Below are 12,433 nucleotides of genomic sequence, written 5' to 3'. Positions count from 1 at the left end.
AATCATGGTCACATTTTGCATCCTTTGCTCAGTTCCCTTCATCTTACTGCATGGCTGCTCTGTGGTTGAATGAGGAGGGAGAGAAATGTTTGGTGGCTGTTCAACAGGTCCTACTCAGTAGTAGAAAATTCTATACCAGAATGTCCTATTCAGCAAAATGTAAGCAGTTTTCTATGTTGACATTGGCCCATAGATTTCAGCCAATGCTGGCTTGTATCCAGGACATCCTGGAGTACTTGCTGCATCTTCAGTCGTCGGGTCTTACACTTAGTTCGTTGAAGGTGCATCTGGCAGCAGTCTCAGCTTTTCAACCACCCATTCGTGAAAGATTGGTATTTTCCAATGCCATGGTAGCAAGATTCTTTAAAGGAATTCTTCGTCTCCATCCGTCCATGCGGGAAATGGTTCCTTTGTAGGACCTTAACATGGTCTTAGCAGCTCTGATAGGACCTCTGTTAGAGCCTCGGGCATCTTGTCCCTTTCCTCTCATGTCAAAAAACTGCATTCCTAGTGGCGATAACATCTGCAAACAGAGTGCGAGTTGCAGGCTTTCATGGCAGAACCTCCTTAAACATGATTCTCCAAAGACAAAGTGATGATGTGGCTGCACCCAAAATTTTTGTCTAACGTGTTTTTTTTCCCTAAGCTGCTTTCATCCCTGGAGGCACAGCGCCCTCGCTCATTAGATGTCAAATGATGTCTAGCCTTCTACTTGGACAGGACTAAACTTTTCTGTGCTTCATTCCTGCTCCTGGCAGTTTCCCAGTCTCAGTGAGCTCTGCTGTCTTGGAGCAACCACCCGAGGACTGCTTCCCTGGCCCCTTAGTCGCAGGACCCACCACAGGAGGTAGTTGCACTCCAGTGTGGCTTTCCTTCCTCTGCAGCCTGTCTCAGTCCCTCTCAGCTATCCATTAGCAGCCCTTTATAGGTCCAAATGCAGCCCAACCCTCTTTAATTGGCTGGATTGGACTCACTACTCTGGTCCAGGGAAGCTGGGCTTAGTCTATCGAGAGGGACCAGCTACTCTGTGACAGGTAATAACACTGCTCTACAGCCAAAATGCTTCTGAAATAAATATAGTCAAACTTTACTAATTCTGGGTCACTGAGAACGAAAATGATGCTTAAAGTTGTTGATTGGCTCTAGTTTTCAAGATATGCTATTGGGTCAGTATATACGACCCTTGACTTAGGAATGGCGGATGATAAGTGAGTTATAAAGGAAGGGATCTCAATTTAAACCAGAAATGACTAAAATACATCTTTGACTGGATCTATGAATAAATCTATGACTGGGTTTGGACAGTACTTGCTTTTTAGTCAAAACAATGAATGATGCAATCTGAAGCTGGTTTTACGTCATACATGATATGAATTGCATCGTGTTATTCCTAGAAGTCATGGATGATGCAATCATAACGAAGCTTACATCACTCTGCTGAACAAATTGCCCTATATCAGCTCTCGAAATCATACAATTTCGTGCTCTCTTATTTGTCAGTGTTTGATTTTGCAAAGGGACACATTTCTGTTTAGACAAAGTGAGCAGAGATGCCTCGTACTTGTGTGAACAGTGCAGATAACTTCTGCTATGTTTGTGGTGAAGTGACTTTTGCATCACAAAAGCGCAGTATAACCACTATGGTTAAGAAAGCCTATCACCTTTATTTTGGCTGCAAAATTGGAGATCAGGACAAGAGGTGGGCCCCACACATATGCTGCAACACTTGTGCAAAAAATCTTTGCCAGTGGTTGAACAGGAAAAGGAAATCTATGCCTTTTGCAGTGCCAATGATTTGGAGAGAGCCAACAGATCATACCAGCAGTTGTTACTTCTGCATGGTGCCTCCAGTTGGGAAAGGTGTGTCAAAGAAGAAAAAGTGGACTGTGCATTATCCAAACATTCCATCAGCTGTACACCCAGTACCCCATGGAGAAGGACTGCCGGTTCCTGATGCACCAGAATCATTCTCACTTGAGTCAGACGAGGAAGAGGATGAAACTTCTGGTCCTGAACCATCAATGTCACAGGACCCACATTTTCTCCCATCCTCCTCCTCTGAACCACACCTCATAACACAAGGTGAACTGAATGACCTTGTCAGGGATTTGGAACTACCCAAGAGTAAGGCAGAGCTGTTGGGCTCCAGACTACAGCAGTGGAATCTCCTGGCAGGTGATGTTAGGGTTTCCATGTTCCGTGACCGTCAAAAGGATCTTGTCCCATTCTTCTTCATGGAAGGTGATCTTGTAGCCTGCAACAACATCGATGGTGTGATGGCAGCCCTCAACATCGTTTACGATCCAGATGAGTGGAGACTGTTCATTGATTCATCGAAGACGAGTCTTAAAGCTGTTTTACTGCATAATGGCAATGTTTTGCCATCAATTCCAGTTGGTCATGCAGTCCATATGAAGGAAACCTATGACAACATGAAACAACTTTTGAGGTGCATAAACTATGACCAACCATCAGTGGCAGCTTTGTAGCGATTTGAAGGTCATTGCTCTCTTGCTTGGTCTGCAGACTGGATACACAAAGTACTGCTGTTTTCTCTGCAAATGGGATAGTCGTGCAAGAGATTCCCACTACATCAAGAAAGATTGGCCACTCCGACAGTCATTGGAGCCTGGGAGGAAAAGTGTTCAGCATCCACCACTTGTTGAATCAAGGAAGATTTTGTTACCACCCTTACACATCAAGCTGGGTCTGATGAAGAACTTTGTCAAGACCATTGACAAAACACAAGCAGCTTTCAAGTACCTCCGTGGAAAATTTTCAAGGTTAAGAGAAGCTAAGATAAAGGAAGGTGTCTTTGTTGGTCCTCAGATTCGTGAACTTCTTCGAGATGATGCATTTGACCATGCACTGCGTGGCAAGGAAAAGACGGCATGGAAAGCCTTCCAGTTAGTGGCAATAAATTTTCTCGGAAACAACAAGGCAGACAACTACAGGTTGTTGGTGGAAAACCTCCTCAAGGCATACAAAAGCCTTGGTTGCAACATGTCACTAAAGATACATTTTTTGCACTCTCATCTAGATTTTTTTCCACCAAACTGCGGAACAGTGAGCAACGAGCACGACGAGCGATTTCACCAGGACATTGCAACAATGGAGAAACGCTATCAGGGCAAATGGAGCCCATCAATGCTTGCAGACTATTGCTGGACAGTGACAAGAGATGCTCCATTTAATGAATACAAGAGACAAACCAAGAAGCACCGAGTAGACACTGACTAGGCCTAAACTATGTACATAATAGTTTTTTGCCTTTTGTTTCATAATAAATTTTATTTATATAACCCTTTTGCTGATTTTTAAAGTGTTATAATATAACAGGTGAAATATTATCATGTAAAGCAACCATAAACACATGAAAAGACCTAGGTTTACAATTTATGATTAAAACTCTACTATCTACACAATATACATAGTTATAAAATGTAAAAACTTAAATATCTTAGAAACAGTAGCCAATCAGTTGTTTTAATTGTCATATTTGAATTCAGCACATCAAAATACATAATAAATAGCATATTTTATCTCTGAAGCAGACAACTTCTCAAAAATTGTAGACCAGTGTAATAAAGTCAGACAGTTAGCTGAGATGTGTACCGTTTGCAAAAATATTACAGCAAATTCCAACATTCATCACACAGGTGCATTGGGACACAAATGCACCCTGCGACCAGTGTACTGTTACATCATCCCATTCACTTCTTCCACTTCTTCAAGGCTCGTTGTTGAGCTTACTTTCCAAATTTTAGCCTAACTGGTGCATGTATCTTCCTCCAGCCCAGAGCTGTGCCCCAGTCCTCCGGCATAGGTCTCTCCATTTCAGGATGGCACAGACCACCCCACAGTACCCAAAACACACCATCTCCATCTCCTGTAGGAGTTCCATCTTCATTCTTTCCTATCCAGAGTGCCTTCCAGGTATGAGTGGCCCTCTTCACAGGGTTCCATGGCCGGCCTTTTACATACTGCAGGACCAAGGGATGTATCTCTTTTCAGGATAAATTCTGCTTAGGGGACATTCTTTCATTTTGGATGGTTGATTTGTTTGTTTCAGTGTGGTTTTTTGTGGCATTTGGGTAGATGGAAGTGTCTGGGTATACCCCATGGGGAAAAGAGCAGTGGGATGCCATATGCAATCAGATGTTTAACATAGCCAAAGTCCTCATTCCAGCAGGCTTAAGGACTCGCTCATTGAGGGTTACTGCTGTCTCTGTGGCCTATTTTAAGCCATATCCTCTTGCTGAGATTTGTAGACCAGTCACTTGGCGTTCAGTCCACATATTCACCATATACTAGCATCCCACTCTGATGCTGGGTGTGTGGTGCTACAATCTTTATTTAATTGAGAGTTCCTCAGCCCACCTTCCATGTGGACTGGACAGCTCATGAATCTCCCAAGAGTGGGAATGCACAGAGGCCTTTGAGAAAGAAAAGTTACCTAACAGTAACTGTGGTTGTTTGAGAGCTGCCACTTTACTTTGTCACTGCCCACCCACCTGTCACTCTGCCTCAAAGTTCTCTACACAGCTTGGACTCTGCTGTCCAGGTGAAGGACCTGAGGCTGTTGTGGGGCTGCATTCCCTTATATACGGTGTGATGTACTGACTGTTCAGCACCATGGGGTTCAGGTGGGGAGGTGCTCATGCAGTCCCAACAATGCACCTTTCAAGATAGCTCTGCAAGCTCTCAAGGTGCGGGGGCACCACCCCCAGAGTGGGAATGCACAGAGGCAACTCTCAAACAACCATAGTTACTAGTAAGTAACTTTTCTTTCTTTGCATTTGGAGAAGTGAGGCATGAGTATTGACAACATAAGGACTGTTGACTGGTTTGGATGTGGATCCAGTGTGAATATGACTGGTCTAATATGGATCAGTGACAGTTTTGTTCTCATTTCAGAGCAGGAATAGGATTTTTGTTTTTGTTTTGTTTTAATGTTGTTTTGTTTCCTACTCTCCTTGGTTTCTTTTCAGTACAAAGCGCTTGATTGTAGATGTAATCCGCTTCCAGCCGGGGGAGACCCTAACTGAGATCCTGGAAACTCCAGCTACCCATGAGCAGGTATGAAAAGTAGTTTGGCTCCACTCCTTAGGATACTGGATTCTTTTAAATCTAGATATATGTGGCTGCAGGTACATATGAAAGCCTAAATTCTGGGATTGTAATATATGTGGCAATTTAGGTGTGGCATATCGATGTTTCAGACCTGTGTATGTAAAATAGTGTATGTAAAGTATCTCTATAAATGGAGATTCCCTATGTACTAATGAGGAGAGGATGGAAAATGATAAAATACAGGGAGGATCTGATGAGAAACAGTCAAATGAAAAAAAGTCCCATTCAATTACATCATGCAATAGGGGACAGCCAAAAAATGACAAATTTTTAAAATGCTTATATACCAATGCTAGAAGTCTAAATGATAAGATGGGTGAACTAGAATACCTAGTATTAAATGAGGATATTGTTATAATAGGCATCACAGAAACCTGGTGGAATGAGGATAATCAATGGGACACAGTAATACCAAGTACAAAATATATCAGAAGGACAGAACAGGTCGTGCTGGTGGGGAAGTGGCACTATATGTGAAAGAAAGCATAGCATCAAATGAAGTAAAAATCTTAAATGAACTAAATTGTACTATAGAATCTCTATGGTTAGTAATTCCATGCTTGAAAAATAAGAATATAGCAGTAGGGCTATATTACAGACCACCTGACTAGGATGGTGTTCGTGACTCTGAAATGCTCCGGGAGATTAGAAAGGCTATTAAAATAAAAAACTCAATAATAATAATAATAATAATTAATAACGGGGCATTTCAACTGGGTACATATCACCTCAGGAAGGGATGCTGAGATAAAGTTTCTTGACACCTTAAATGACTGCTTCTTGGAGCAGCTGGTCCTGGAACCCACAAGAGGAGAGGCAATTCTTGATTTAGTCCTAAGTGGAGCACAGGATCGGGTCCAAAAGGTGAATATAGCTGGACTACTTGGTAATAGTGACCATAATATAATTAAATTTAATATCCCTGTGGCGAGGAAATCTCCACAGTGGCCCAACACTGTAGCATTTAATTTCAGAAAGGGGAACTACACAAAAATGAGGAGGTTAGTGAAACAGAAATTAAAAGGTACAGTACCAAAAGTAAAATCCCTGCAAGCTGCGTGGAAACTTTTTAAAGACACCATAACAGAGGCTCAACTTAAATGTATACCCCAATTTAAAAAATATAGTAAGAGAACCAAAAAAGAGCCACCGTGGTTAAACAACAAAGTAAAAGAAGCAGTCAGAGGCAAAAAGGCATCCTTTAAAAAGTGGAAGATAAATCCTAATGAGGAAAATAGAAAAGAGCATAAACTCTGGGAAACTAAGTGTAAAAATATAATTCAAAAGACCAAAAAAGAATTTGAAGAACAGCTAGCCAAAGACTCCAAAAGTAATAGCAAAAGTTTTTTTAAATACATCAGAAGCAGAAAGCCTGCTAAACAACCAGTGGGGCCACTGGACGATGGAGATACTAAAGGAGCACTCAAAGACAATAAGGCCATTGTGGAGAAACTAAATTAATTCTTTGCATTGGTCTTCACTGTTGAGGATGTGAGGGAGATTCCCAAACCTGAGCCATTCTTTTTGGGTGACAGATCTGAGGAACTGTCCCAAATTGAGGTGTCATTAGAGGAGGTTTTGGAACAAATTGATAAACTAAACAGTAATAAGTCTCCAGGACCTGATGGTATTCACCCAACAATTATGAAGGAACTCAAATGTGAAATTGCAGGACTAACATCTGTCATCTATAACCTATCATTTAAATCAGCTTCTGTACCAAATGACTGGAGGATAGCTAATGTGATGCCAATTTTTTAAAAGGGCTCCAGAGGTGACCCTGGCAACTACAGGCCAGTAAGCCTCACTTCAGTACCGGGCAAATTGGTTGAAACTATCGTAAAAAACAAAATTGTCAGACACATAGATGAACATAATTTGTTGGGAAATATTCAACATGGCTTTTCTAAAGGGAAATCATGCTTCACCAATCTACTAGAATTCTTTGAGGGGGTCAACAAGTATGTGGAGCAAGGGGATCCGGTGGATATAGTGCACTTAGATTTTCAGAAAGCCTTTGACAAGGTCCCTCACCGAAAGCTCTTAAGCAAAATAAGCAGCCATGGGATAAGAGAGAAGGTTATCTCATGGATTAGTAATTGGTTAAAAGATAGGAAACAAAGGGTAGGAATAAATGGTCAGTTTTCAGAATGGAGAGAGGTAAATAGTGGTGTCCCCCAGGGATCTATACTGGGCCCAGTCCTATTTAATATATTCATAAACAATCTGGAAAAAGGGGTAAACAGTGAGGTGGCAAAATTTGCAGATGATACAAAACTACTCAGGATAGTTAAGTCCCAGGCAGACTGCAAAGAGCTACAAAAGGATCTCACAAAACTGGGCAACCAAATGGCAGATGAAATTTAATGTTGATAAATGCAAAGTAATGCACATTGGAAAACATAATCCTAACTATACATATACAATGGTGGGGTCTAAATTAGCTGTTACCACTCAAGAAAGAGATCTTGGAGTCATTGTGAATAGTTCTCTGAAATCGTCCACTCAATGTGCAGCGGCAGTCAAAAAAAGCGAACAGAATGTTGGGAATCATCAAGAAAAGGATAGATAATAAGACAGAAAATATCATATTGCCTCTATATAAATCCATGGTACGCCCACACCTGGAATACTGCATGCAGATGTGGTCACCCCATCTCAAAAAAGATATATTGGAATTGGAAAAGGTTCAGAAAAAGGCAACAAAATGATTAGGGCTAAAGAACGGCTTCCGTATGAGGAGAGATTAATAAGACTGGGACTTTTCAGCTTGGAAAAGAGGCGACTAAGGAGGGATATGATAAAGGTCTATAAAATCATGAGTGGTATAGAGAAAGTAAATAAGTAAGTGTTGTTTACTCCTTCTCGTAATACAAAAACAATGGGCCACCAAATGAAATGAATAGGTAGCAGGTTTAAAACAAACACAAGAAAGTATTTTTTCATGCAACGCACTGTCAGCCTCTGGAACTCCTTGCCAGAGGGTGTTGTGAAGGCCACTGTCAGAGGACAGGATACTGGGTTTGATGGACCTTTGGTCTGATCCAGTATGGCCGTTCTTATGGATATATGATTTTTGCTCTTGTGATGATTGGATTGTTGGAAGCCATATATATATAGGGGGATGATGTAAAAAGCAGATTTCAGATAGGCCCGTGCTGGTACTAGGGTGTGAATGAGTCTAGTAGGTATTGTTTAGTTCAACAACTAATTACTGTATTCAGTGCAGGAATCACTGAGTGAAATGTTGTGGCTTTAGTTATGTTGGAGGTTAGACTAGATGATGACAATTTTCCCTTATAGCTAAGGATACAATTCTGTCACGGAGGTCACAGATTCCATGACTTTCCAGGACCTTTGTGACAACTTCTGGGACAGGGTTGGAGCAGCTTTTCAGCCCCAGGGCTGCCAGAACAGCTGACTGGCGGCCAGTCCCAGGGCCACAGAGCAGCAGTCACTGGAACAGCTGACTGATAGTCAGCTCTGGGGACGGGGCCGCCGGAACAGCTGATCAGCAGCCAGCCGCAGGGCCGCAGAACAGCTGACCGATGGGTAGTCAGCCCCAGGGCTGCTGGAACAGCTGACTGACTAGCGATCAGCCTCAGGGCTGCCAGAACAGTGGCTGGGATTGGATCAGTCCCCCTGGGGCAGGAGCAGCAGCGGTCAGCCCCTGTCCCTGGAGCAGGTGCAAGCCCTGGCAATGCTCTCTTTGTCCCCCTCCCAGGGTATTTTTAGTAAAAATCAGGGACAGATTATGGGCTTCCATGAGTTTTTGTTTATTGCCTGCAACCTGTCCCTGACTTTTACTAAAAATACCCCTGACAGAATCTTAACCTTACATATAGCCTTAAAATCTATCCACTCAACTTGTAATTCTCTTCTCTCCTAGGAAGCAGAGCATCAGAGAGCTATGCAGAGACGGGCCATTCGTGATGCCAAAACCCCTGACAAGATGAAAAAATCTAAATCTGTAAAAGAGGACAGCAACTTGAATCTTCAAGAAAAGAAGGAGAAAATCAAGACAGGCTTGAAGAAGTTGTCAGAACTGGGAACCGTGAACCCAAAGAATAGATACCAGGAGCTAATCAATGATATTGCCAAGGTATTCTGACAGGAGGTCACTGGTGGTTCGTTGTGTGTTTCAAATTATGGCCTTGTCATTTGTTACTCTTATTGAAGTTGCAATAGTGCAGATGGCAGGAATTTTCCAAGGTATTAAAGTAATAGTGACAGCTGGCTCTCAGAGAGATGAGTAACACATGCTCTGCTAATCTCCAGCCCTTCATATACATGCAAGAATTCACTTTTCTCATAAATACTTTGTTGATGATGGGACCTCATTGACTGTAAGGAAGAGTATTTTTATTTTCTTCGGGAAAAATTCCTGAGAATCAGTCAGTAAGTGTAACATTAATTTTCCTCTTTTTAACTTTGAAACCCTAATGCATCAACTTGCCCTCTTTGTTCCCTCCTTTTTAAATTTAAATTCACTTATTCTAAAATTATTTCTTTTTAAATTGACATATTCTAAAATTATTTCTTTACAAAGATTACTCTTGTAAAGAAACCTTATTTTACATGTAAGTACAAAATAAACATTCATAATACTCTTACAAAGGCCTCCTCAGTAAACAATACTCAGTAGAGGAGAAAGGGAGAAATAAAAAAAATCATAGCTTCTGTCACATGTTTCATCCATTGTTACGGTGATGAGTTATCTGACATCAAATATTTACCAAAATTAATGCATCAGAGCGGTATATAAATACATATATAAAATAAATTGTCTCCTTTAGAGATATCAGGTAAGAATAAACCCTTAAGTGATTCCTAATTATCCAAAATAATAATGGAAGCTAATCTGGAAACTAGACATTTTCATTTGTTCATAATAATCAAAATAACATTTCTTTCTAAAAATAAAAGATTAACAAGGGAAGAAATGAAAAATTGTTCAGAACATTTCAGGACATTTGGTTTCTGTCTATAAGGATATATTTGGTTAGAAAGTCTGTGAAAGGGCTAATTAATGTCGGTATTAAACTTGGAAATGTGTGTTCCAAATGGACTATCTTAATATTGTACACTGGCTTGATAAAGGGAGCACCCAGCAATGACTCAATGGTAAAGCTTCACACATCTACCATCCTTATCTAGGACATCCGGAACCAGCGCAGATACCGTCAGAGGAGAAAGGCAGAGCTGGTGAAGCTGCAGCAAACTTACAGTGCACTGAACTCCAAAGCCACTTTTTATGAGGAACAGGTGGATTATTATAAAAGCTATATCAAAACCTGCTTGGATAACTTGGCCAGCAAGGGCAAGTGAGTACCTCAGAGCAGCGCTGGGTTTTTGGGAAAGGAATGCATAGACTACAGCTGAGAAGAGTCATGCCACCACCTCAAAGCTTCTTGATTGGACTCCCTGGGAGAGTTATTTTCTGAGTGAGGGTCTTAGGCATGAAACAAAATCAATGTAAGCCCTGGAGAGAGAACTGAGTGATGGTAGGAAGGTCTGGGATGGAGGAGAGTAGCTGGGTCATGTAAGAGGGCAAAACATATAGAAGGGAGGGAGGGAGGGAAATGGCTAGGTGACAGCAGGTGGACTGAAGAGATGGAGGAATATGGTTGGGTCTAAAAAGGAGGACTTGGAAGAATGTAACTTTTGTGATTCACTGTGGGTGGGGATCCCCAGGAATGTAAAGTGCAGGATCACATGATAAAGTGGGTTGTTCTCTCTACTTCAAATATTTATACCAGATTCATAGATTCCAAGGCCAGAATGAACCATTATGACCATCTAATTTGACCTTCTGTATAGCCCAGGCTGTAGAACATCCCCAAAATAATTCCTAGATCAGATCTTTTTAAAAAAAAAAATCGATCTTGATTAAAAAATTGTCAGTGATGGAGAATCCATCACCTGGAAATTTCAATGGTTAATTACTCTCACCATTTAAAGTTTACAACTTATTTCCATTCTGAATTTGTCTAGCTTCAACTTCCAGCCTTATGGAACTTGGTCTTTCTGTTACCTTACGCTCCCCCTATCTGTTTGTTGTGTCTCATCTTATACGTAGGTTGTAAATGGTCAGGGCAAGAACTGTGTTTTTATTATGCTTGTACAGAGCCCAGCACACTGGTCAGGAGCCTCTAAGCATCAGTTCACTGCCCCTTACTCCTGTCAGGTCTCTGAGATGAACTGGCAGTATCTTGTGGTCTACCCTCTGATAGTTGAGGTAATTCATAGAATCATAGAATATCAAGGTTGGAAGGGACCTCAGGAGATCATCCAGTCCAACCCCCTGCTCAAAGCAGGACCAATCCCCAACTAAATCATTCCAGCCAGGGCTTTGTCAAGCCTGACCTTAAAAACCTCTAAGGAAGGAGATTCCACCACCTCCCTAGATAACCCATTCCAGTGCTTCACCATCCTCCTAGTGAAAAAGTTTTTCCTAGTATCCAACCTAAACCTCCCCCACAGCAACTTGAGACCATTACTCCTTGTTCTGTCATCTGGTACCACTGAGAACAGTCTAGATCAGTGTTTCCCAAACTCGGGATGCCACTTGTGTAGGAAAAGCCCCTGGCGGGCCAGGCTGGTTTGTTTACCTGCTGCGTCCGCAGGTCCAGCCGATCACGGCTCCCACTGGCCGCGGTACACTGCTCCAGGCCAATGGGAGCTGCTGGAAGTGGCAGCCAGTATGTCCCTCAGCTCACGCTGCTTCCAGCAGCAATCATTGGCCTGGAGCAGTGAACCGTGGCCAGTGGGAGCCGCGATCGGCCGGACCTGGTAAACAAACTGGCCAGGCCCACCAGGGGCTTTCCCTACACAAGCGGCGTCCGAGGTTTGGGAAACATTGGTCTAGATCCATCCTCTTTAGAACCCCCTTTCAGGTAGTTGAAAGCAGCTATCAAATCCCCCCTCGTTCTTCTCTTCTGCAGACTAAATTCATAATTTTGGGTTCCTTCTGAACGCTTTACTGCTTCTGGGTCCCCGGAGAGCAATGAATAGAATAGTTCTTTCCAGATTTTTAACAATGAGGTTGATTAATCATTGGAACAGCTTACCAAAGAATGTTGTAAATTCACTGTCCCTTGAAATCTTTAAATCAAAATTGGATATCTTTCTGAAAGATATGCTGTTTTTCAACCATAAAGTATTGGGGTTGCTACAGGAATTACTGGGTGAGGTTCTGCAGCCTCTGTTGTGCAAGAGGTCAGAGTAAATTGTAATGGGTGCAGTATATATACATGTGTACTTGCCCACACATATATAAATAGACCATAAACATATGGTC

General features: G+C 41.9%; 1 protein-coding gene across 1 annotated transcript in view; it reads left to right on the top strand.

The window, feature by feature from the left end:
• Positions 1-12,433, top strand: part of IQGAP1 (IQ motif containing GTPase activating protein 1) — a 176,129-nt gene that overhangs the window by 147,711 nt on the left and 15,985 nt on the right. Inside the window, exons 33-35 of the mRNA XM_054041339.1 lie at positions 4,992-5,079; positions 9,023-9,235; positions 10,291-10,457. Coding sequence (XP_053897314.1) covers positions 4,992-5,079; positions 9,023-9,235; positions 10,291-10,457 — 468 coding nt within the window. The remainder of the gene's footprint in view (positions 1-4,991; positions 5,080-9,022; positions 9,236-10,290; positions 10,458-12,433) is intronic.

The sequence above is a fragment of the Malaclemys terrapin genome, chromosome 10, assembly GCF_027887155.1.
Source record: "Malaclemys terrapin pileata isolate rMalTer1 chromosome 10, rMalTer1.hap1, whole genome shotgun sequence".
NCBI lineage: Eukaryota > Metazoa > Chordata > Testudines > Emydidae > Malaclemys > Malaclemys terrapin.
Note: the sequence above shows the minus strand (reverse complement) of the source record. Positions and strands in the feature narration are given on the sequence as shown.